The following is a 26,271-nucleotide window of genomic DNA, read 5'->3' on the forward strand; positions in this document are numbered from 1 at the left end:
TGAAATTGTCTAAACTTCACTGCACAAGAATTACACATTACTTGTAAATAGTGATTCTAGTTTTATTTTCATTTGATGCTGTTTATCATTGTCTCCTTTAAGAAAGTCACCAGAACTACAACTCACAAGGCTTGATTTTCTCTGGATAGTAGTGTATGGGCTCAAATATTGACTTTCTCACTAATTGTAGCTTTGTAATGTTATTTAACCTCCCACCACCTCAATTTACTCATCTGTAAAGTGATTATAGTCTTTACCTGTCAGGGTATTTTTAAAGATTAAAAATGGTGATGAATAGGGAAGTGTTTTGTACATAACTCTGGTAAAACATAATCTATTATGATTGTTATATTTATCATCATCACTGTGATCATCATTTTCCCTGGTTGCTCTAGCTCAATCTTACTGGGATCCCTTCTGGTCATCTCTTGAATAATATTACTTCCCAGCAATCAAGCTTAAACCCCATGTCCTTTTCATTCCACATATGTGAATTAATGTAGATTTACATAAATGAGTGAAAGTTGATATAATTATGTTAACTTCTCTGGTTTCAGGTTCCAATGAAGTCTCCATATAGTAGAATATATCTTAGTTTTTGTTAAACAAATATTAAGCTTGCCTGAAATTCTCAAGTGACCTGGGACTTGAAACTATAGGAAATATAGCACTAGACTATGTCTTCAAGGTGGATGGAGCATCAGCGGCAGGAAAATTGGGAGAAATGACATGAATCCTGTCATCTCTATTCACTTTGATTGATGGACACTCAAAATATGGGAATATGGTAATATAAGGAACAAGATCTCACAATCTAATATGTCAATATGTCATTGCATACTGTTTTGAGTAATTAAATTTTTTAAACAAGTCTGTACTATAAATAGAAGTCACTCTAAGAACTTTCCTTGGTCACAGTACCTATTAAACAGAGAAATTAATAAAAAACTTCATATGGATCCTTTTTTGGCAGTGAGGTACAACAGAATTACATCAATAATGTATCTTAATGAAAAAGCATGTTGGTCCAAAATCCAGGATGGGAACCAAAGTGACTTGATTTTAGAATGAATCTGACAAAGTGAAAATATGAAACCAGTATTTCAAGTCAAGAAGACATGAGCAGCTACAGATCAGTGAGGACACAAAGGTAGGGGAGGCTGTGTGAGTGCCTGTTACAATTTGGTTGCCATATGGCATGTGGTTGCAACAGATACCTTTAAAAAAACAGAGGAGGTAAAGCAGAGGAGACAAGTGAGCTTGGCTCATGCACTCTACTTGTGTGGTTTCAAGTATAACACTCAGCACTTTTCCTTTAGAAATAGCAACATTGCCCTTTCTACTTACAGGATCAAGTGACCTTAATCTGACAAAAGTGTTTTGAGAGTGTTAGAGTGATTTATAGATATACAGAGGAGAAAATTAATTTAACTTTTATAATATTAAAAATGAAGATATAGAAAATTGTTGCAATTGTGGTCTTTGTTTTTCTGCTATTGGGAAATTAAATTTTAAAGTACTAAAAATATTTTAGATTTAATTTATGAATACTGAAAGAACTTTCCTATTGAGTGTGTTAACTTTCTAAACTTATGACCAATTTATTGATCACTATAATAGTAAAATTAAAGACTTAAAAAAAACCTCTATGTCTAAACTCCTTGTATAAGTACTAATTCCCTCTTTGCCCATCGTGTTTCAATAGTATGTACAAGCATTTGGATCTTTCAAACAGACTTTATCCTTTTTCCTATTACAAAAGCTATATGTCTTTGTTACCAAAATATTTTTAAATGCCAAAAGCGTAAAAGGAGAAAATATATTTACCTTAAAGTCCACTGTTCAGGGATATACATTTAATCAGTCTTATCTATCTATCTATCTATCTATCTATCTATCTATCTATGTATCTAATCTATCATCTATCAACATCTGTCTATGCATTCATCTATCCACCACCCACCCACTACTTCTCTATCTACCTTTCTGCATTTTATATAAAATATTGGGAATATGAAGCACATATATAATAATTATTAGTTTTTATGGAAAAATCATAATCTCTGCAAGGAAGTCTTCTTGCTCTATATAGAACTTTGACTTTTCAAAATGAGGTGAGGCTATTCAGAAAGCCGCAGTGTACCCTACTATTTGGTGAAATCAAGGCCACATTAAAAATATCTATATTTCCAAATAATTTTGTGACAGCTTTGATAATTTTATTTTCATGTTGAAAATTCTCTAAATCAGATCTGTTACCTAATTACAGACTTAAAATTGCTATTGGTGTTCTATTTTAGTTTATCTTGCCAGGATTTTCCTTTGTCTGATTTTATTTTCATGAATGATAATGAATATTTTTAATGGCCCTATTCATCCATTTACCTACACATTCAACAAACTGTTAATCCTAGTGAATACATAGTACATGTAGCCAGTAGAAGAAAACAAGATTGAGTTGGAGTATAATGTGTACTTAGATGTGAGAAGAAAGTGAATGTACAAAATCTATCACAGTACAACACACTGAAATATTATTTTCCTTTAAAGGAACCAAATGCCACATCAATAGCTAATAAGAGTTTCTACGTTTATATATTAGTAATCACAAGAAGGGAAAAAATGAAAGGGAAAAAAGTTTTGTTAAAAAGACCTAACAATTTTTAAGTTTGAGGAACCTCCCCACAGCTTTCATAGAGGCTGGACCAGTTTATACTCCCACCAGCAGTGTAGGAGAGTTCTTTATTCTCCACATTCTCCCCAACATTTGTTGTTGCCAGTTTTTGATTTTGTTTTTTTTTTTTTTATATGTGCCATTCTCACTGGTGTAAGATGGTATCTCGTTGTGGTTTTGATTTGCATTTCCCTGATTAAGAGTGATGTTGAACATTTTTTCATATGCCTTTTGGCCATTTGCATTTCCTCTTTGGAGAAGTGTTTTTTGGTTTTTTTTTTTAGCTCTCTGGCCCATTTTTTGACTGGGTGATATTGTAAAAAATGAAAACAATGTAAAAAATATATAAAATAAAATATAAAAAGAAAACAAAAAACATAAAAATAAGACCTAACAAATTAAAGTAAATAAGGATAACAGATTTATCAACATCATGTGATGTATTGAATTGGTAAGTATTCTAAGGAATAATAATACCACAAATAAACAGTCTTTCAGGGTTAAAAAATAGATATAAAACTAAAGGACAATAGTGAGATAAAGTTTTTCAAATCTTCTCTTCTAAGATTGTATAAAAATAACTGAAATAACACTTGGAAATATGCTAGGAATTGACAGTGTGACACTAATGAGAAAAGACAAGTGGTAAATTATGTCACTGGTGCAGCAGAGCCTTCTAGGCAAGAGAAACAGTGTTGGGTCCCTTACTCTTCCTGGTGGAGTGATGAATTTATTTTGCCCACAACTAGAAAAAAAATCAACTAGATTTTTTTAACTGGATGCTGAGGAATGCATATGTAAAGGGAAAAAAATACTTTTGTTTTTGTCCCCTCCATCGAGTTCCTTTAGCAGTGAACTTGAAATTTTAGATACATGATTTATATCCAAATATTCTAAGATATATCCATACAATTATAGATAAAATTTGGAATGTAAAATTTGGAATATATACATAAACACACACACACACATATATATAGGGATTTATTTCCTCATCTCTCATATCCTATATAAAAATATACAAAAGGAGTTAAATCATGGGGAAAGCAGAACAGATTCTTTCTATAGCACTAGCTATACAATGAAAAATGACCTTCCCCTGTTCTTTGCCTTTTGGATCAGATTTGTAATGAATAGAACATATGAACATAATAGCAATCCTACCATATCATATTTTTTATCATTTTGCCATGCAATTAAGTGAAAAAGAAATCCAAAGTGACATATAAAATAGTGGCTAATAATTTTTTTTTGCTTTTGGGGATAACTTATAAACTGAATTAGGTAACCTATAAAATTACATTTGTACTAGTTAATCAAATCAGGTAACAATGTACAAATTCCATGGAAACGTGATTTTGGTAGTGCCTACATGAAATTCTAATATTACAAAGTGTAAAAACTGTAATCCACTGAAAAAATAATAAAATAATATAAACTGTATTACTATTACTTAAATTCATACCAGTGATTAAAACTAACATATGCATCCTAAAGACCTCAAGTATTCACCAGGTGGCAGTCTTTTCCTTAAGTGTGGTCAAAACAAACTTGATCTGCTCTACCGTCTATTTTAAAAGACAGTATGACTTAGGTGACCAGATATCCTACACATATTCTGCTAGTGTTAAATATCAATGTACTGTCTCTTTTGAAAATATATTCCCAACATTATCCCTGTTTATTTTTCTATAAGATTATCACTGATCACTTTTCTTTAACTCTCTTATTCAGATTAAAACTGTATTTTATTTGATGTTTAATTGCAAGTTTAGATTATATTTATTTAAATTTCACTGTAGATATCTTGGCCATTTTCTCTCTCTTGATCTCCAGACATTTTGGAGGTAATGGCTAATTTTCCCAGCTCCATTCAACCTCTCATGGATTCACAAGCAGCTTAACCATCATGCAAATTTCTAGAAAGCCTTTCCTTAAAGGTACATCACCAGAATTCAACAAGTTTGACTGGTGTGGTCTGCCATAAGCAAATTTGAAACATAATCAGAGCAACTTAGAAGCAAGCCAAAAATGTGAAACTTAAGACATCGTTCAAACTAACATACTAGGTTCTGAAATGAATGACAATATCACAATATTAAATCAAATGTAAATATCCTAGGCATGTTACATAAAGTATTTCAAGTATCTAGTTCACATAATTGATACAGGGCAGCAAGGGCACTAAAACTGGCCAAGGACACTGCTTAAATAATTTATTGGTCACTGTCTGAGTTCTTCACCCATGCACAAAATTGCAAGACTACTCAGGCTAAGAGAACAGCAATGGGATTTACTAACAAACTGGGGAAAAAGCAGAGTTACTGCACGCAAAAATGGCCATTTACCTCACCAGAATCAGTGTTCAGTGTTTTCAAGTCCTAAATAAAAAGCAGCTAAGATGGTGTTTTCCCACCACTGAAGACACAGAGCTCCTCTTCTGAATAATAGACCAAGTGCCCAAGCATTATCCTGCCACTGCAGACCTGGAACACGTGGCCACCAAACTATAGGCCAGGTTCCAACTAACGAAGACAACAGAAGGCACAGCAGAAGCTGCTCTGAGAGCTGCAGAGATGCCTCAGCGCAACAACAGGCAAGCAACACTCAAAACAGCAGCTAGTGACTGAAGCACCCAACTAATGGCCACACTCACACCTCAGAGAGACAACTGGTTCCATGCCTTCCCCTTCTCTGCCAGGCTGTAATAGCAGCAAAACCAGGAACAGTTTTAGTCACTCGGCTAAAATTGCAAAGCCTCTGAACTTTTCCTCTCTGAAGTTGGCTGCTAGAGGCCTTTCCACGTTCATCAGAGACCCACAGTAGCCTTCTGGAAGATTGGCGCGGTGTGGGCCAAAATCGCTGACCCTGGAAACACTGAATCCCAAAAGCTGAATCCCAAACACTGAATCCTCAATCGCTGAATCCTGAACACTAAATAATCCGCAGCTGCTTCAGCAATCCCTCCTACTTCTTACCAGTTGCTCCACCCCAAAGTGTGATACTTTCTAGCATTTTCCTTGGGGCTATCTATCCTCAACCAGCACCCTCCTCCAAAGGGCACTGACTGTAAGTCTTTGACGTCAGTCTCCTGTTACACAATAATTGTGACAGGTAGCCAGTACAATTTTCCATTTCAAATTAAATAATTACTACTGGGCCACACAAGAGGTGGAACTAGGACTTGATTTTCTATCTGCTGATACCAAACATCATCTTTTTCTACCATGAAACATTTCCTATAATGTGAAACTAAGCCTTAAAACATTTATTTAGATTTATGGTTTTTCTTTGTTTCCACAAAATTGTAAGTTTAGAATTTAAATGATAATCTTTATACTAAATATTTCTATTTGATCCAGACTAAACCAGAATTCTAAATCTGGTTCATGTACAAATAATCTTTGGTAATACAAATAATCTTGATAATTTGGGGCAAGTTTCTAAATTTCTCTAAATGTAAAAGATGATGATTCCAGGACTGAGTGTGTATGTTGAGGGGAGAAGAGGTAAAGGTAATGTACCAATATTGCTAATTCTGTCCAGTTTCAAGGATAGACATAGAGTCACTGCTTTTTTGATTGACATAACTACGCAGTTATGTCAAGGTTAAGTAAAATAAAACTCATCCATAACAGGTGTTCCTGAGAACACATGATTTAATGAGCACTACCTGCAAATCAGGCATTAAATTCAGGTTGAAAAGCACAAAGTGGAATATATTTGAAGTGTACATTCCTAAGGCTGGTAATTTAAGGTCAGGACAGAAGATTCAAAAGCTTCCCAGGTGACAAAGATTAATGGATTCTGATATTCTAAGATAAAGAATTTAAGTATTAATCAACATTTAATATATATTTAATCAACATTTAATATATATTTAGCTAAGCAAATAAAAACTTTAAATCTTAACTGTTTCATTGATAGAGCTAGTAGTTATATGTATACAAAACAAAATATTCCATGTTAATTCCACTCAGAGTGAAGAGTATATCCTATTATTGCAAAAAAAAAATCTAATATACTAATTTATTACACTTTCTCCAAATCCACTAAATACTTTTTAATGTATTTTTATCACTTTCAGGGAAATACAATGGTATTGATCTCTTTCTTTTATTACTATTGAATTCCTTTAATTTTTGTACTTACAAAATCTAATATGGATATTTCTTAGACATCAGATACTACTCCCATATTCTCATAAAATATAAATGAAAATATAATTGGAAAATCAATACTGTATATAAAACAAAACAAATGAGGGCCTCCCCAGTGGCGCAGTGGTTGAGCACTGGGCTGCGAAGCTGCCTGCAGCCTCTGTAGCGCCGGTTCAATCCCCGGCCACGGGCAAGGGTCCCACATGGCGAGCCTGCTGCTCCCCCCAGCAGTGTCTCCCCTCTGTCTGCCTGTTCTGTTCCCCACTCTGACTCTGGTGAATTCTCTCACCCTTCCTCACTTCCGACTGTACCCAGTGCTTGTATAAATAAATAAATCTTAACAAAAAAAAAAAAAATGAGGATGCATGTTATTTATATACTATTACTTTTACTTATCTTGAAGTTGCAAATGAAGCTGCGATTGAATGCTAGAATAAATTCCTTGAAGTCAAGCTCTTCTCTATGATCATACTTTAATATTTTGGTTACAGTAGGTAGGCAAGGAAATTTTAAAGATAATAGAACAAAGAGGAGCAATGAGGAACACCATGAGTCCACTATTGAAACTTTACTCACCCAAACCATTCTGCTAACTTTCCTATATCCCTCTCTTCATTGTGAGTTGTTCTCCTTGCTGCTCTACTACAATAGAGTTGAAGAAGGAGCAGGAGCCAGTGATTCAATATTCAATATCTATAATGCTCAGCACAAATAATTAGCAAAGTAAGTGTGACTGTATCAGGTAACCTTTAGAATCTTTCCCAAACCTAGGAAACTATCTGATTCTAAGAAAAGCAATTCCTTTTCCCATTATTTTTAATATAAAGTGGTGTGTGTGCCTATTTAGAAAGACAGATCTAAAGAAAAAGTAAGTCTGTGTTGATAAAATTCATTTTATGATACAAAAAAGAAAAATGATGGACTCTTGCAATTTGTGACATTAATGGAATCAAAGGGGATTATGCTAAACAAAATAAGTCAGAAGAAGAAAGACAAACAAAGGTCAAATAGCAAATCCTAGAAAACTGACTATGGAATTGAGGCTACCAGGAAAGGGGAAAGATAGTAGCAAAGTATGGAGCAGACCCAGTGGACTATGGTGGAGGGCCATGGGTGTCTTGATTGTGAGTGTGATGTGGTAACATATGTGAAGTGGTGTGGCCCTATACCTCTGAATCATATACAATGTTGTTAACCGATGTTAATTCAATAAAAAATCTAAAAATTTAAAAATGATAAATTTTCAATGCACTTCCACCTATTTGCTTTTTCAAATCATATATTATTTTTGAGGAAAAATATTCAATATATTGTGAACTGAGGCTTCTCTGATATTTTAGACTGTGGGGTAATACTCATAATGTAAAGTCTAAATAATTATCTAAATAAAATTTCTACCTTATTCATCATATTACTGTATTAAAAAGTCACATTTATGTCTAACGGTACCGATGTTGATTAACAGTTAACTCTATATACCTAAATCAAAGAAATCTACATATTTTCCTTAGAAGATTCCAGAATTAAGAAGAAGTGTAGCAATTAGGATGCACGAGGAGATGAAAATCATGGGAAATCAAACCCAGTCTTTTTACTCCTCATGATTTGATTTAAGGGAAAAGAGCACATACCTCCAGTTGATAAATCTTCAAGTATGAATTGTTAGCGTCCCCAAAACACCCACCTCTTCTGGGTGGGTTTGAGCATCCTCTCAGAAGGCTGAGACATGCTTGGAATTCACATTGTAGGATCATTGTCAAATATTTCTAATAGATGACTGAAACAATAGTGCCTTGGGACATTGGTTAATTGATCTAGAAAATTATTGCCTAAAGAATAAATTTTGGGGGCCACCCCGGTGGCGCAGCGGTTGAGCGCTGGGTTGCAAAGCTGCCCGCAGCCTCTGCAGCGCTGGTTAGATCCCGGGCTGCTCCCCGGCCACTGGAGGAGGGTCCTGCAAGGCACATAGACCTCTCCTGCCGCCCGCTGCTCCCCTCAGCAGTGTACTTCGGTCCTTCTGCCAGCTCTGCTCCCCGCTCTGGCTCTGGTGAATTCTCTCACCCTCCCGCGCTTCTGACTGTACCCAGTGCTTGTATAAATAAATAAATAAATAATTTTTTTTAAAAAAGAATTAATTTTGGTACTGAAAATGAGAACTATTTTTTTCTAAATGCTTGAAAACTTGGTTCTTAAAAAACTCACTATTATTCCTTAATGATTATTTTTTCAAATTATAATAAATGAAGACCAAGAGTTCAATTAATATATAGCTTACTTAGATGTGGTACTTTTTGATTTGATCACATTTATGATGGATTGAGGGAAATGAACCTCAAAAATCTTTTCACCAAGGCTCACATTTCAAAGATCAGTTTTACTCTCTTATTTTAGCCTCACCCTGAATCCTAACACTTGACACTTCACAATGAATTTGTTATGAGGAATATTTAGCCTATTGAAAATGTATGGATTTTAAATTGGATTATATTAATAAGAATAAAATGTTCAAATGGCTTCACAGTTGAGTAACTCACACATAGTGAGATCTCAAGAGCTAGGCCCCTTAGCATGCATTAACTATTTAATCTTTAAAACAACCTGGTGAGCAGGGACTATATATGATTCTCCTCTTATTTATGAGAAAGTCAGTGTTGAAAAGATTAAATGATTTACCTGAGACTATAAAATTGGATTCATACCTAAATCTTTCTCTCTCAACTCTCTTCATTATATCTCACTTCATCTCACTCCAGGGGCCCTAATTCATATTTTTTTTATTATGGAATGAAAATGCCTCAATACTTGGAGTTTGTTTTATCTCTTGAGGTTATTTTCCATTTGATCTTTAGAAGGAATTAAAGCTTCTCACTCTTGTGAATTCCAAACACATTTAATGATTTTTTTCAATTTTTCATAATAAATGTGGTATGCTGGAAGGGAAAAAAAAACACATTTTCAGGGGGATTATAAATCTCTAATTTTCTGGTAATTAAGAAGAATAAAATGTCAACATGATTAAGGAGGTTAAATAGTATATTATTTGATGTATCAAAGTGACCAATTACCTAGGTCACTTTATCCTATTAGTAGTGTTGTGTAGTTGTCATTCAAAATTCTTGCACTTAGTACAGAATTATTCATATCTCTAATGATTGCCCTTTGCCAGTTGACTAAACACAATCTATACCCTGCATTGTAATAGATTTTAAACTCCCTGCTGTGGGATAATAAGACTCAATTTAATTTTTAGAGTTCAAAATACTTGCTAATAAAAACATTTTATATTGATGGCTACATTATAAACATCATATTTGAGGGTAATTTTCACCTTTTTCATATTAATGATAAGTTAAGAAAATATTGTAAACAACTTTTCTAGTGGTAATTTACAGAAAAATATAAAGAGTAACTGATGATATCTAGCTGTCTCACAGTGTTTTGATACCTCATTTAATACTTTGCTGTCATTCTCTTTCACATCATGCTTTGCTATAACCAATACTTTCTTATACTTTACTATAATTTGCTTATAGTAAATTAATTTATAATACTTTATATAATACTCTCTCTCACTTGCTTTTTACTCTCACTCTGAATTTTGATAGTACCTAAGATTAAGATTGCACATATATTTAAGTTCACTTACTGTTAATATATAGGATGTAATGAAACAAAATAGAAGAGGGAAACCTCAATTGACTAATCACCAAAGAAAGTTAGAATACTTTGATTGTATAACCTTATTTAATAGGTATCACATGAACTTCATGAGGCTTCAGAAGACAAATTACTTGTTCTGGAGTGCAATGAGGAAAATTAATGCATGCAAGAGTTAAAAATAAACTTTTTCGGGGTATCTGAGTCCTGAAGAAGAAAGTAAATCGATTCAATTTGACAGTTTTAGCTCTGCTTAAAGAACATAGTTCTCTTCCCAGTAGTGAAGGATATATTTATTAGCATCTATATCAACTGAAAAATGGTCTTTATTTTTTGTCAGCAGAGCATATTTTGGATGATACACGTTTGCATTAACATGCTATTGTCAGTCGCTTATTTCAGACTCTTTGATGTTTATGATCACACAATAGGTAATGGTTTTGAAACCACAATTATATTAGCAAATTCATTGAAACTTTTTTTTAATTTCCTATATGCACTGAGATAAAAAGAAAAAGAGTTAACTGAATTAAATTCTCCTTTGCTCTCTCTGAACAGGATTTCTATTTCCAATTGTTGCATTCCCAAATAATAATAATAAAAAGAGTCATGCACTCTTGAGGATAGATTGCCAATACTTAACTTTATCTTTTTCAGCCTATTTTATATTATTTGTATATTTGTTTTGATACAGGGCTGCAAGGGGCACTAAAACTGGCCAAGGACACTGCCCAAATAGTTTGCCCATCACTATCAGCATTCTATTACAAGACTACTCAGGCCTAGAAAACAACAAAGGGATGTATTTAACAAACCAGGGAAAAACAAAGACTTACTGAAGCCAAAAATGGCCTTTACCTCACCCAAAGCCACATCTAGTATTTTTTGGTCCCACACAAAAGTAGCTAAAATGGCATCTTTCTGCCACTGAGGACGCGGAGCTCCTCTCCTGAACAGTAGGCCACAAACTATAGGCCACTTGTCTAAAATGGCCTCTTCCTGCCACTGCGGATACTCGGCAAACAGACTAGGCCAGGTTATGACTCACGAAGACAGCAGAAGACACAACAGGAAATGTTCCATGAGCTGCTGAGATGTCCCAGCACAGCACCAGACAAGTGACACAGCATCAGACAAGCGGTCAAATTGTTACAAGGCAGAGAGAGGGGCACCGTGGACTCCGCAAACCTGCCTCCTCTAAATAGGTTCTGCCATCTGCCACATCAACACAAAACATATGAGACTTTAATGAAAAGGAATTTTAATACAACTAGTAAACAATACAGGAAAGGCAAAGAACATAGTTTCTAAATCAAGCACCCAGTTACCCACCCCCTCATGGGTACAAGTCCACCCAAATGGGACTAGCCCAGAGTAAGGCCCAAAAGCCTGCCACAGGTCTAAAACACCTTTCAGTGGGGACCCACAGAAAAGGATCAGGAACAATCAGACAAAGTGTGGAAGGAAAAGAGCAACATCAAAATCAAGACAAAAACTGCGATTGTTATCCTCCCCACGGGTCTCTCACCCACATCTGTGTCACCCAGTCCACAACCAAAAAGAAAGAACAGTTTCTTCACGTGTCTCTCTGCTCCATGTGCCTCCTCCAGGTCTCCTTCTGGGTCTCCATCCTGCTTCCTTCTTTCCTCAGACTCTACTCCAGCTTCTACTTTTCTCTGCTCAGCTCCACCCTCCCTTGGGTGGGGCAGGAAACCTGGAAACTCCCCCTTTCCTGGTGACCACCCTGTTACAAAATGACGCAACAAATGGCCACACTCACACATCTCAGTGAGACTCCTTCCTCCTGGTCTTCGTCCTTTTTGCCAGGCTGCAACAGCAGCAAAACCAGAAACAGTTTGAGTCACTCAGCTACCTGCAAAGCCTCTGAACTCTTCCTCTCTGAGGCTGGCTGCTGGAAACCGCCACCTTCTGAGGCTCACAACAGCCTTCTGGAAGATCAGTGTGGTGGAGCCCCAAATCCACTGCCCTTCACGCTAAATCCCAAATGCTAAATCACAAGGATTGAATGAATCCATGCCCTGCAGTCACTTATATTTTTTTTTTATCAATTGCTCCACCCCACTTTTTAGCATTTTCCCTGGGGCTATCTATGCTTAAGAGGAACCCCCTCCAAGCACCAGGTGGCTTTAGCCACCCTGTTACAGTTTGTCAGTAGGAGACAGATCTATGGCAATCAAAGCACATATAGAAAACTATAACACAGAAACAATAGTTTATTGTGTTGTTATTATTATATGTTTCCTTATTAAAAACACTTTAAAAGAATTCGAACATTGCCAGACATTGAGAAGTAAAATTAATGTTATATTCCAAATTAGCAGTCAAGAAAAGCAAGTGTCAGACTTTCACATATTTGTCCTGTTACCAAGTGCTTGAACAAGACTGGAAGTGAGCATGTCTATTCAACTCTCTTTTTTCCCAGTACTTAAAAGTTTTTATTAATATTTACTGAGCAACTAAATTATAAGTGGCTTTATAATATTCAAGCTAGAAATATAGTCTGAATATGTATATGTGGAAGCTCCTGTAAGTTTTTCTAATTCATATCCTAAATAGGATAATTAACTAATGATTTAAGTGACTTCTAGCCAGTCTGGTGAGTGGTTGAAACCAGACCGGCCAAGTTGTTAACTTCTAAGACTCTTGACTTCCAGCACTGATATTTTCTGATTTTGTGATCTGAGATGTGTCACTTAAGCCTTTTTGTACATTCACTTTCCAATCTATAAATGGGATGACAATAGCATTTACCTTAATAGGATAAAGTGAAGATTATATGAGACAATGCAAATAAGATTATTACACTAATTACCAGGTGCAGCGATTATCTAGTATTATAATAATAATAATAATTATTATTGTCATCATCAGTCACACTATTTCAAGGTCAGTTGCTAGCTATTAATTTGTATTACCTTTGGTTAAGTCAACCCCCAGACTCCACTGTGTTGCTCTTTTCTTTCTTTGTAAAATGAAGTAATTGGATTAAGGATCTCTAAGATTCATTACAATTATATAATCTGGCATTCTTTTTTTGTTGAGCTTTAAAATAAAAACTTTTTCAATTGAAATTCTCTAGGACCTTGACGATTGAACTAATAAGTAATGTTTAACAAAATATTTTTCCCAAAGAGGGGAAAATATAATACATTAATGAAACTGGGAAACTCTCATATAGTAAATGCCAGTTAAGAATTAAAAGTAAAGTGAGGTTAGTATAATATAGTTCAATATACCTAACATCAAATAAATAATTTTACTGTATTTTCAGGGTACAAAGGAAATCATCCTTTACCCCCTATGTTCTTTAAGTCTGGCAAACAATCAAACTAGCACCAGATAGATTGATAAGAGAAAAAATCAAAATGAAGTTTACTAACAAGTGTACCTTTGTATACATAAGAGAGACCCAGTAAAATAGAGTAACTCACCACATGGCTTCAGACACCATCTTAAAATGCTTAGCTAAGACAGGGAGGTTGGGAGAAAGAAGGGAGGGCATATAGGGAATTTACCAAGGAAGGCACAATAAGCAAAGTTATGCAGATTTAAGATCTGCCATCTCATTTGATGTGATGAGGAGATTAGGTATTACCATACAATGAGGGAGATGTCCTTAAGGAGAGAAGTTGATGAGGAGGAGAGAAATTGATACCTAAATGTCACTTCAAAAGCAACTCAGCCTTCAGAGTCCTTACCATATATTCAACCATGTGGCAGAAGATACATTTTTGAATGACAGATTTTGTTCCTCTATAGTAGTCTCTATCCTTCTCCAACTTTTAAGTGGTTTTCCAAGTATTGTCTTTGAGACAGGCATTTCTATTAATATTTTTAGAGGGCAGGGAGAGGGACAGCCCAGATCCCTCAACCTGCCTGTTCTACATAGGTTCTGCAATCCACCGCCTCAACACAAAAACATGTAAGACTTTAATGGGAGGGAACTTTAATACAATTAGTAAACAGCACAGGAAAGGCAAAGAATAGAGTTTCTAAATCAAGCACCCAAAGTTACCCATCCCCTAGTGGGCAAAAGTCCACCCAAACGGGATTGGCCCAGAGCAAGGCCCAAAAGTCTACCACAAGATTAAAGCACCTTTCAGTGCAGACCCACAGAAGAGGGTCAGAAACAATCAGATAAGTTTGGAAGGAAAAGAGCAAAATCAAAACCAAGATAAAAGCTGCCATTTTTAACCTCTCCGTGGGTCTCTCACCCACATCTGTGTCACCCAGTCCACGACCGACCAAAAGGCAAGCGCAGTTTCTTCATGTGTCTCTCTGCTCCATGTGCCTCCTCCAGGTCTCCTTCTGGATCTCCATCCTGCTTCCTTTCTTCTCAGTCTCCTCTGCAGCTTCTTTTTCTCCCTGCTCAGCTCCACCTTCCCTTGGGTGGGGCAGGAAATCTGAAACATTCTCTTTTCCTGGGGACCACCCTGTTACAATATCACCTTAGATATTCAAATTCCAGGTGACCCATGCTAGACCTGCTATAGAGAGGCTCTGAGGGTGAAAACCAATAATCTGTACTTTAACAATATTTGTCACTGATTCTGATGCTGTTAAAAAAGACTGAGAATCGGGGGCCTTCCTGGGGGTGCAAGGGGTTAAGACATAGCACTGTGAAGCTATCCGCAGCCACTGCAGCACAAGTTCGATCCCTGGCCAGGGAGGTGACCCGCATAGTGCAGCAGACCTCTCCTGTCTCACCTACTGCTCCCCTCAGCAGTGTATTTCAGCCAACCTGCCTGTTCTGTTTCCCACTTTGTCTCTGGTGAATCCTCTCACCCCCCCCCCCGCACCTCTGGCCTGTACCCCAGTTCTCATATACATAAATAAATAAATATTTTTAAAAATAAACTGAGAATCACTAATCTAAGCAAAGAATAGACAAGCCAAGTTCCATTTCTGATAAACATTTGTTGAAATAGCTGAAACCTGAAAATTAATCTGGCTTTAGAAGATGTTAAAGAGAAAGTTCTGGTAGAAATAATTAAAAGTGAAGTAACCAATGAACTGTATGAAAAGGTGGCTAAGAAGTCACTCTCAGTTTTTCCCTGTAGAGAAACAAGGTACTAAGAAGATTAAAGAAAACTCCAGTAAAGTCATCATAAAATATCAGTATAATCATTCTAGCAAGGGAGCAGTCCCACTAAGAAGACATAATTTATCATCTTCCTGCTTAGTTTAGGACACAGGTCCTCTGTGCAATGTACTCCAGGAAAGAAATAAACTGTTACTCTTTCCATTTGCTTTATCATAAAATTAATAATAACACTCTAGGTCTCAGTACTCTGATTTATGAAGGTCTACATTAAATATGGAAGGAGATATTTAGTGAGCTATGCTCCGCTATTTAACTAGCAAAACCTACATATTTTATTAGATGCTACAATGAGTTAATCACTTAATTTACTAAAAATCACTAAAACTGTTTCCTGGTGAATATACAAAAGGGGTTCCCAAAATTTTAAAATTACATATTTAAACAACATGCAAGGATAAGAAGAGAAATGTGTCATAATGATGAGACATAGGATAATGATTTTTGGCTTCAATGCCTTCAATATCACCTATATGTATCACCCTCTGACCCATTTCCTAAGTCCAGAATTGCTAACTACCTCCCAGACGTCAATTTCAGTAAGTTAAAAAAGGAGTACATTCAATCTGGTCCCAAACACTTTTTCCTTTCAGTTCTATCTCAATTAATGGAGTTGGTTTTCTCAGTATCAACCCTTACGCAGTTTTCCTCTTTCTTCTTCTGACCCTTATGCGCCTTCGTGTCCTCTGCAACATTTTGTATTTACCCAATCAAGTCAATTTAATGTCATAATTACATGAGAATTTATTTCTCTTTCATCTTTCCCACTGTAACCACCTTTACTCATAATTCCATGATATTTTTCCTGTTGCTCTTTATAGATAGACTTTAAGATTCCAGAAACAGGGCCTCCCTGATGGCACAAGGGGTTAAGCACAGCACTGTGAAGCTATCCTCAGCTCTGCAGTACGAGTTTGATCCCTGGTCAGCCAGGGAGCTACCCACATGGCTCAGCAGACCTCTCCTGTCTCGCCTGCTGCTCCCCTCAGTAGTGTATTTCAGTCAGTCTGCCTGTTCTGTTCCCACTCTCTCTGGTGAATCCTCTCACCCCACCCCCCACCCTGCACCTCTGGCCTGTACCCCAGTTCTTGTATGCATAAATAAATAAATCTTAAAAAAAAAGATTCCAGAAACATGAACAGTTTCATCTCCCCAGCTCTAAACACATAGCCCAGCATAGCAATCATCCTCAAGTTGTTCCTTCATGAAAACATTGGAGAAGTGTCCCAATTATATGAATTTTACAGCCCCCAGGATTTCAGGATATTATCAAATTTTCCATCTTTTTCCAGAGAAAAAAATTGTTAAATTTTAATAGAATATATCACTTTAGCCATATCGATCACATTTTAAGTAAATATTCTGGTAATTAGATTTGCATAATTTTTATATTAGATCCATCCTTTTTCTTAAATCATCTTAGGACAACTTACGTTCATTTTGTCCACTTGGATGTTATTGTTTTCAGGTTTTACACTTAACTTTGTGACCTCAACAAAATGGCAACCTATTGCGGAGTCTTTGGGAGATACGTCGCCCATGAGACTGGAAGTTAGGTGAATTGTAATAATATACGACATGGATTTCAGTGATCACAAGAATGATATAAGGAATTAAATTTATGAGAGGAAAAAATTCCTATTAAGAGAATATTTGCTACCTACAATATACTGATTTATGGACACTGTTATTCCAAAGATGTAATATTTTCTAAGAAAATCACAAATAATCATGATTCAGTGGGGTTTGACTGTACCCAAGCCCCAAGGCAACTTTTGTGGGATATACTGTATACAGTTATGGTTTTAACAACCTCATTTTCACTGTACAAGATACCAGAGTCTCTGAGGTAGATTAGACTTGTTATTTCAAAATGATAAAGTTCAAGCAGAAGTTACAATTCTCTGTTTGTTTAACATGACTTTCTAGACCTAGCTTTTTTTTTTTTTTTTTTTTGATTGATTTGTCAGTCATTTACATGTCTATATAATGTTGGGGCTGTATTTTTACTATTCCTTATGTGCACATGCTTCACTCAACCTCCACCAAACCTCCCTTGCCATACCTTTCCTTCCCCTATGCATCTGCCCTCCCTGCCCGCCTCCCTTCCCACTTGTAACCAGTATATTTATTCACAAAATTTAAGACTTGTTTTGGCCGTACTTTGCCAGTATATGTTATTTTAGTTATTTATATTTCACAGATAAGTAAGACCATCAGACCTGTCTTTACCTTTCTGGCTTATTCACTTAATATAACCAACTCAGAATTAATCCATTTGTACCAAAAGATACTATTTCAAAAAAGATACAATTTTTGTTTATTCTCAGTACCTTCACTGAAGAGGAATTCTAGAATGTACAAATAGAAAAGGAATTCTTGGCCAGCAGACTAATACAAGAGAAATCTTCCAGAAACACATAGCCTGGGATATTTCAGACTCCTGGCAGATTGCAAAACTTTACTGCCTTTATTAATAATCAGGGTTCAGATCAAATGCCTCTAAGGAGCCAGGACCTGCTTCTGAGGCTAGAGTTTAGCTAAAGTTGAACCTCTTCCAACAAACACTCTCATAATAGCAAATAACTTTTCCAGATGCCAAATTACTCTGGCCAGCTCAAATGTCATTGACTAAAAGACACTGAAATATATGGCCAAAGTTCTCCTGAAAATAGACTGAGAAGGTTACTTAGTAATAAACATGTGAAAAAATGTATAATGGCATTTTGTTCTGTATAGACTGGTCCTTATCTAAAATGATCCAAACTATAGTCACGGCATCTGTTTTATGGTCACCTATAAGAGGCATGAAACAAGAGGGTAGACAAGATAAGATCATTGCTATTAGAAAATATAAATAGCAACATGATTATGGAAGAAATTTCAGAATCATAAGGTGACTGAGGAAGTACACTTATACAGATAAAAACCAGCTCCTACTCATTCCCATGTAAATGGTCTATACCTCCTTGGGGCTGAAAAACTGAGCAATAACCTCACATACGTCTTTAGATATTGCCATTACCTGTTCACCCCTTCAAGGTTGTACAAGTTTGGAAGAACAGATGAAGCAATAGCAGTTTTTCCTATCAGTACAATTTAACTAATGCAGTAAGAAGGTAACTCACTAATAACTGGATGTGAAACAAGCAACAAAAAGCCATAAAGCAACAAGCAGAGACATAATGTTAAGTTGATGAGATCTAAAAATGGACCACAAAACAGAGATTATGAGAAAACAGAATGTTCTTCAGAGGACACTTGGTCACGAGGTTCTAATAATCACAAAGATTCTTATAGAATTTCTGAAGCAAAGTGAATATAACAGTAGCTAAAAGCAAAGCTTGTGTAAAAGAATGTAGGCTAATCTAGTAGTTTGCCACTTGTAGACATATAGATGTGTTCATTATCAAGTAGGACAGAAATTGTTAGTGTTGCAATACTACACATTTTATAAGATTTTACTTTAACAGATTTTGAGCTACTGAGGTGCATGCATGGTCTTTACAGTTATTCAATTAGTTTTGATGTAAGAAGTGAAGAGTTCAGGGTGAAAGGAAGGAGGGTCAAGTAGACAATTTGGATACCAGGCAATAACAACAGGAAAGATCTAGATAAATGAAAACAGATACCTTGTTTGTTCCTGTCTGTATCTTGAGTGCCTTAGTGGTCAAAAAACAAATGGGTCGAGGGGTGATGACAAGAGGAAAACAATGTATCTATAACTCTATCATTTTCATTTATATTTTACTGAAGACATTAAGACATTTTATATGGTTCAGCCTACAGTAGTCAGAGTTCAAGTATTTTGTTAATCTTATATTTTTATTTGTCTCAATCTAAAAAAACCCACTAGAATTTGTTAAAGAACAGTATCAAAGTGAAAAGGTGCAACTGACTTTTGCAATATGACACAGAATCCCAGAAAAGGAAAGCGGATTAAGTAGGAAAATACCAAAAGAATTTAGTTTACTACTTGTAGAAAAATGAGAGATTTGAGAAAAAAACATACACAAATACTCAGTCCCAAATAATATCACAACTTCATAGAAATATCTCCAATGCATAGGAAGCCAACACAGGTTATTTGTGTTGCTTTAGAACTTGCTAAAAGTCTAATCAGCCAGAGTAGGAGGTGCAGGTGGTGGTTATTGTTGGGGAAAGTGAACTTGTACTAACAGTCATAATAGTTTTTATTTCAATGTTTCCATTTCTTAATATTTGCAGGAATTTGAACATCCATATTTCTGCATGTCAATATATTAAAAACAGTATTTTTGCACATACCTGTTTTTCTCCACTGGGCTTCTTGTGGTTCAGCAACAGCTCAACTGCCCCCACAACTTCTTTCCTGATGGCATGTAACAGTGCATCGCCAACATAGACATTAAAGCTTAAGAGTAGCTCAATGAGCTCCAAGTTCTCGTTTTCAATTGCAATGAGGAGAGCAGTTCTTCCAAGAGGATCAATGCAATTAATATTGATTTTAAAATAAATTTCAGCTTCCTCTAGGGATTTCTTGACACTTGCATAATCTCCCTTTTCCACAGCATTTAAGTAGGCTTTTTCTGATGGAGAGAGTTCTGATTCCGCTCGAACAATTCTTAGAGGGATACGATCTCTGTAGGGGGCGTTGACGTTTCTTTTATAATAGAACTGAGCCATGTTTCATGCCATGCTATTGTTTTGTTCCTGAAAGAGAAAAAAAAAAGCACAAGTTAGTATTAGTACACTTTTGCATCACTATGCAACACATATAACCTGTATCATGCCAATAATAGTGATGACGTGATAATCAAGTAATGATAGTTAAATTTTCCCCCTCAAACAATGGAAATAGACGATTTTCCTCAGTTATCTGTAAATGCAAGTAACATATTCCTGATTAAAGAAGAATAAAAAGAGGTTAGCATTTTATATAATTTAAACAAAAATACTTTGAAAGTGACATTTGTCAGATATAGCATATACTATGTATATATAGGTATATAAATATATATATTTGAAAGTCAAAGGTTGGTTGTGTTTTTGAGTTTCCGCAGATGGACTAGAGATATTCAAATATATTGTTCACTGTCAATTCTACTAATCAGGGAGATACTGAATAGTGTTGAGATTCTTGAATAGTACTATCTTGGCAAAATGTTTTTCACTTGTCATATTTGATAGGCTTAATGTTAGTAACTATTAACATCAAAGTTAATGTGAACAAATGATGTTAATGCCAATAAAATATCATATTAAGTCTGATGAACTTAATTTTATTTTCCCTTTCATAGGCGAATTCACAGAAGGGAAGAATGTATACTAATGATATTCATGACCAAAATGAGAGTAGGCAATTCAATATTCCAAGGAAAGATTTATAAAATGATTAAATATATAGAGTTTATTATAAAATGTTGTTTTCTTAATTATATCTTTATATTATGAACCAACAAACCTCAAGTCAGGAATATATTTATTATAAAATGTATTATTACTTGGACATTACAGTGTAGATCTAGTTGAAGATAAGGATATAATTTCATATAAATCTAAGACTATCTTAAGATAGGTGAATAAGAACAAACTTGCTAGAATCTACATTGATTACTATTATCCTAATGATACAAATGAACAGAAATATAAATATATTTATTGCTGGTAGTTCCTGATTTCATATATCTGAGCTGAGTTATTTTGTTCTTTGTTATTTATATTCAACTCATATGTTTATTTACATAAAAATGAGTAATTCTACATACCTGAACATGAATATTCATCTTAGATGATCTTTTAGACCTACTGATTTTATGAGAAAATTAATCTGATCTTAATATTGCTTTATTTATAGATTAATCACATATTACGTTAACAAATTTGATAACATTTAATGTAATGTTTTCAGTTTGGAGAATTGTGCTTGCTTTATACTTCAATTTAGTAGCAATTTCAGTTATCAAGCAGTTAAATTTCACCCTCTGAAATCTAGATTATTTATCATGATTTCTCAAAAATCTAGGATCAGGATTATTATGTAAAACTATTATTTGATAGTCTGTTCCTTTTTTAGCACATAAGATTTGGTGTTTTAATGAGGCCCTTTCCTCGACTAAACAAAATTTGGAAATCCCATATTGCAGAATATTTATTCAAATATTTCACATTTTATTAGTCATGGTATTGAAAACATATTTTGACCAACTATACAGAATGATATAAATTTATTTTCTCATTTGCAGACATGAGGTGTCATAAGTTATTTAAGTGACAATATGAATATATTATTTTATTTTTTTAAGATTTATTTATTTATGCATTCAAGAGTTGGGGTATATAGGCCAGAGATGCGGGGGGTGAGAGGATCCACAACAGACAGAGTAGGGAACAGAATAGGCAGACTGACTGAAACACATGGTGAGGGTAGCAGCGGGTGAGACAGGAGGTCTGCTTCGCCATGTGGGTTTCTCCCTGGCCAGCTGGGAATCGAACTTGTGCTGCAGAGGCTGCGGACAGCTTCATAGTGTGGTGCTTAGCCCCTTGCACCACCAGGGAGGCCCGACAATATGAATATTTTAGAGGAAAATGAAGAGTAATATTGATGCAGAAGTATAATAACTTTAGATGTACAAATTACTTCATTGAAGTTTGATTATAATTTTTGTATTTGGGTAATCTTTTAACTCATTAGAATAACTGCAATAGAATATAAATTGTTAAATAACAAGAACAATTTAAAATTCCTTCACTAAAATTAAAAGTTCAATAAATCAAGATTATCTTGCTACATATCTCATTTTAATTTTCTGATCCTGAATGTCTCATTTATTCATCAGTGGTAATGTTAAAATGTTGGAGACCTCTAAGGCACACAGTGCTGAGAGAAGGAAAACATCAAGGTCATAGCTAAAAAATTGATCAGCCCGGGTGGGAGGACTGGCCTGTGTACAGACCGGGATGGGGACAAACTAGATTAGAAAAAGAAACAGAATAACCTGCTAGTGCAGAACCTTGGCAGTGAATGTGTGCCTGGACAAGGCCAAATGCTAAGAGAGTAACTAACCTGAGGTTGGGGTGGGAGGGGCTGCTTGTATCCATAAAAGCCAGTTGCACTGGGCACTCTGGATGCTTGAGCCTGAATGAGAGGCCTTGCGTCCCCTGGCTCTGTCTGAAACTCTATTTTGTGTCTATCATTTCTTGGTAATTTCCACAGCTCAATCAGATTCCTCTCTCAACCTCATCATAATAATAACTGCACTTATAATCTATTTAAGAAGTATATATTCTTCTCTTTTACCTCACGTTGTCCTTGTCCATGACTCTTGGAAAAATAAATGAATTTTTCTTATTTAGTTTTGAATTTTAGTCTTCCTACCTGTAATGACTTTGCTTTAGACTAATGTTGGATTGTATTTTACCCAAAATACAACTTAAAATAAAATGTGGGAAAAAACACACATGTTATATCAGAACTTCATGTGAATTGTGACTCAATCAAGATTAGGAAGAAGTCTAGAGGATGGCATTGTAATTTATTCTATTTTATCTACTTTATGTTATCAATGATGGTATCAAAGAATAGGTAGACAATATTTGACTTCTCATTTTCAAAGATAAGATGTTGGTGACAACAAAAGAATTCGTGGATGGCATCAAAGGCACTGGAAACTTGGGGGAGGGAAAGGATGGATAGTTAGAAATCGGATTTATGAAAATCAATAAAACCTAATCCATATAACTGCCATAGAGGGAGGGACTGAAGTAAGCAGTTGGGGGGGGGGGGTGATGGAAGTCCTCCCGGAGGGAGTGAGGGCAAATGAATGAGAACAACTGTGATGGGTGAAGCCTTAAAAAAGCAAGGAAGAGTGAAGATTGCATAATACACAGACTTGTCCTTCTGGATTACTTGAGATGCAAGGATACTAATGGGCAAAAATCAAATTTAATACTTTTAAACTGTGCTGTACAAATGCAATAGTGAGTGAAAGGTGCTGATAAGGCTGATAGAGTTCCTGAGCTGATACACTTATCAGCAACTATGGAATTGCTATAGGATAGAAATTCTAAAAGAACAGAGCACTCAGCATAGCAAATAGATGTCTAAAATGTAGAAAGAAAAGCCTGTTTCTGATCTTGCACTTTCAGAATGAACTTTCTGAAAGGAAAAAGGGTTTTTCCACCATGAATTTACAGAATTTTATTTTTATTTCAATGTGCCCTTTATTACATATAAATGAGAAGTAATATGGCTACATTTCACAGACTCAGAAGAGAGATGGGATGTTTTGGAAAAAACCTCGAATGATGAGAAGTGAAATTTTAATGAATGAAAATGTATTTTTCTTAAATGGTTGGGGATTGAAACAATATGTAAAAGGTGAAGAGAGATACACCTTGACATAAATCTTGAAAGAAATTTAAAAGATTGTTACTGTATATGAAGACTACAATTATCTAAGCTACATGATATTTAGGGAAACAAAATTTCTAGATATTTATACAGCTCTGAGGCATATTCCATAAAGGAAAACAAGTTATGCATTGGGAAGAGAAGTGAACTTGAATTGCAAAAAACACAAATGATAGAAAATATACAGTCATATACTCTCTAAAAATACATTAAAGGTAAAATGGTATTCCCACACATTACTTTTTGCTTCTTATTATCCCCTAGTTCACTGTCAAAAGATACAGATTTAGAGATGTTATTTCATGTCATGATGACAAATAAAGAATCTCATTTTTTATTTGGATACTATTATACATAAGTTGCATTTGTACTTTTCCTGGAATTTGATATGAAGCAACATTTATAAGATAAACTACATTTATAAGACATTTATAAGGTAACTTATTCACAATCCAAACCAGATTTTGTCTTGTTATTGATATGTTATACTGTCTCAATAATCTTTGTCATAATACATAATCCACATCAAAGCATCCACAATGAATTTTGTTACCATTCTGAAGTTCAAACCCTTCTCTACTTTCCTAAGGCAGGACACTAACTATACCTTTCAATGGCTACAAGTCTTATACCAACAATACATATATTGGTGGTAATGTTTTGTAATTTTGTCCAACCAAAACTTAACTGCCAAATTTTTTCTAGTTTTGACGTTCTAAAAGCACAATGAACTACTAATTTCCTCTAAAATGCTTTAGGATCTGTTCTCTAAAATGCAGTAGTTGATATTGTATTATTCAATGAAAGAAAAAAGCATTTTACTAAGTAAAATATTGCGTCATCCTAAGATTTTAAAGAAAGAAACTGCCATCATATTTATTTTAAAATTGAAACTTCTGATGATTTAATAAGCACCAAACTTAGAACTATGCACTCAACATCACCAGTGTTAAAAACGCAGAAGCTGAGAAAAAATGGCATATGGAGGGCAAACATTTTTATTTATCTTAATTTTTGTCTCACTGGATTTAGAAAGTATATTGTTGAAAATACATGTAGCAGGCAGTGTTAGACATGTGCATTGATTTCTTTCTTTCTCTCCTTCCAGTTTCAGAGGAAAGGATGCTTTCTCCCCACTCCAGTTTCCAATCCTGCTTTCTGTGCTTCCATTCATTTCTATGTCTCTAAATTCTGTCCTTAAGTTTCTTCCTGCACACTGGTTCATTCCATTCAAATAACAAACGTGCTTCATGGTTGTTAAAATCTAATCATCTCTGCTGACTCTCTCTCGGATCTCTCAACTTCTTTATTTTTTTTTAAAGATTTTATTTATTTGTACAAGAGCTGGGGTACAGGCCAGAGGCGCAGGAGGGTGAGAGGATTCACCAGAGACAGAGCAGAGAACAGAACAGGTGGACTGACTGAAACACGCTGCTGAGGGGAGCAGTGGGCACAACAGGAGAGGTCTGCTGCGCCATGTGGGTATCTCCTTGGCTGGCCAGGAACCGAACCTGTGCTGCAGAGGCTGCGGACAGCTTCATAGTGCTGCGCTCAACACACTGCACCACTGGGGAGGCCCTCAACTTCTTTAGTTTAAGACTTTACTCTCATTTCCCATGGACTCATTTGCTCTCTGTCATCATCATAGAATAAAATCTTTTTGGTTTAAGATCAATCATGTCCTGCTAGTTGCCAGATGCACACTGGCACTTTCCAGTCCTCATAATACTCAGCTCTTCAGCAATCTCTAGTGACAAAGCACTTTGAAAGGAGCTTTGTGCCACTTTAAGTTCTATAACATTCTTCTCTCATGTTTCATCTCAACATTACTGCACTCTCAGGAGCTCACGCAGATGCCCTTCACTCCATCTAAAGCCATGATGTTCTGATCAGGGTGCTACCAATGACTATTTACTCCATCTGTCACTCTCATTATTCTCATCCATTACTCATTATTCAATATGCTCCATATGTATCTAAAACTATGCTCTATGTTTTAGACATGCTCAAAATTCATGTTGACAGAATCTCTCCTGAGTTCTAGATCTGTGCTATCCAATATGGTAGCTGTTAATCAGAAGTGACTATTCACATGTAAATTAACTAACATTAAATAAAACTAAGAATGTTTTTAGGTCCTTCTGGTCATATTTCAACTGCTTGATAACATTCCCTCTGTAGTATTCACTTGCTTTATCTCCTTATTATTTGTTACATGGATGTAGCAATAACCTTTAAATATTCTCACTGATATTGCTGTATACCT

General features: G+C 35.3%; 1 protein-coding gene across 6 annotated transcripts in view; it reads right to left on the reverse strand.

Annotated features, from left to right (window-relative positions):
- TRPC4 (transient receptor potential cation channel subfamily C member 4) overlaps positions 1 to 26,271 on the reverse strand; it is a 200,458-nt gene that overhangs the window by 118,376 nt on the left and 55,811 nt on the right. For 3 of the 6 annotated variants that reach the window (XM_037527219.2, XM_054701802.1, XM_054701803.1), the window contains exon 2: positions 19,901 to 20,305. In XM_037527219.2, the coding sequence (XP_037383116.1) occupies positions 19,901 to 20,278 (378 nt within the window). In that variant the 5' untranslated portion in view covers positions 20,279 to 20,305. Of the gene's footprint in view, positions 1 to 7,410; positions 7,420 to 12,019; positions 12,065 to 14,757; positions 14,776 to 19,900; positions 20,306 to 26,271 lie in introns of those variants that run through there. The other 3 variants (XM_054701806.1, XM_054701805.1, XM_054701804.1) reach the window with 3 other exon arrangements.

The sequence above is a fragment of the Talpa occidentalis genome, unplaced genomic scaffold (genome assembly GCF_014898055.3).
Source record: "Talpa occidentalis isolate TD23 unplaced genomic scaffold, MPIMG_talOcc4v2.1 talOcc4.5, whole genome shotgun sequence".
Lineage (NCBI taxonomy): Eukaryota > Metazoa > Chordata > Mammalia > Eulipotyphla > Talpidae > Talpa > Talpa occidentalis.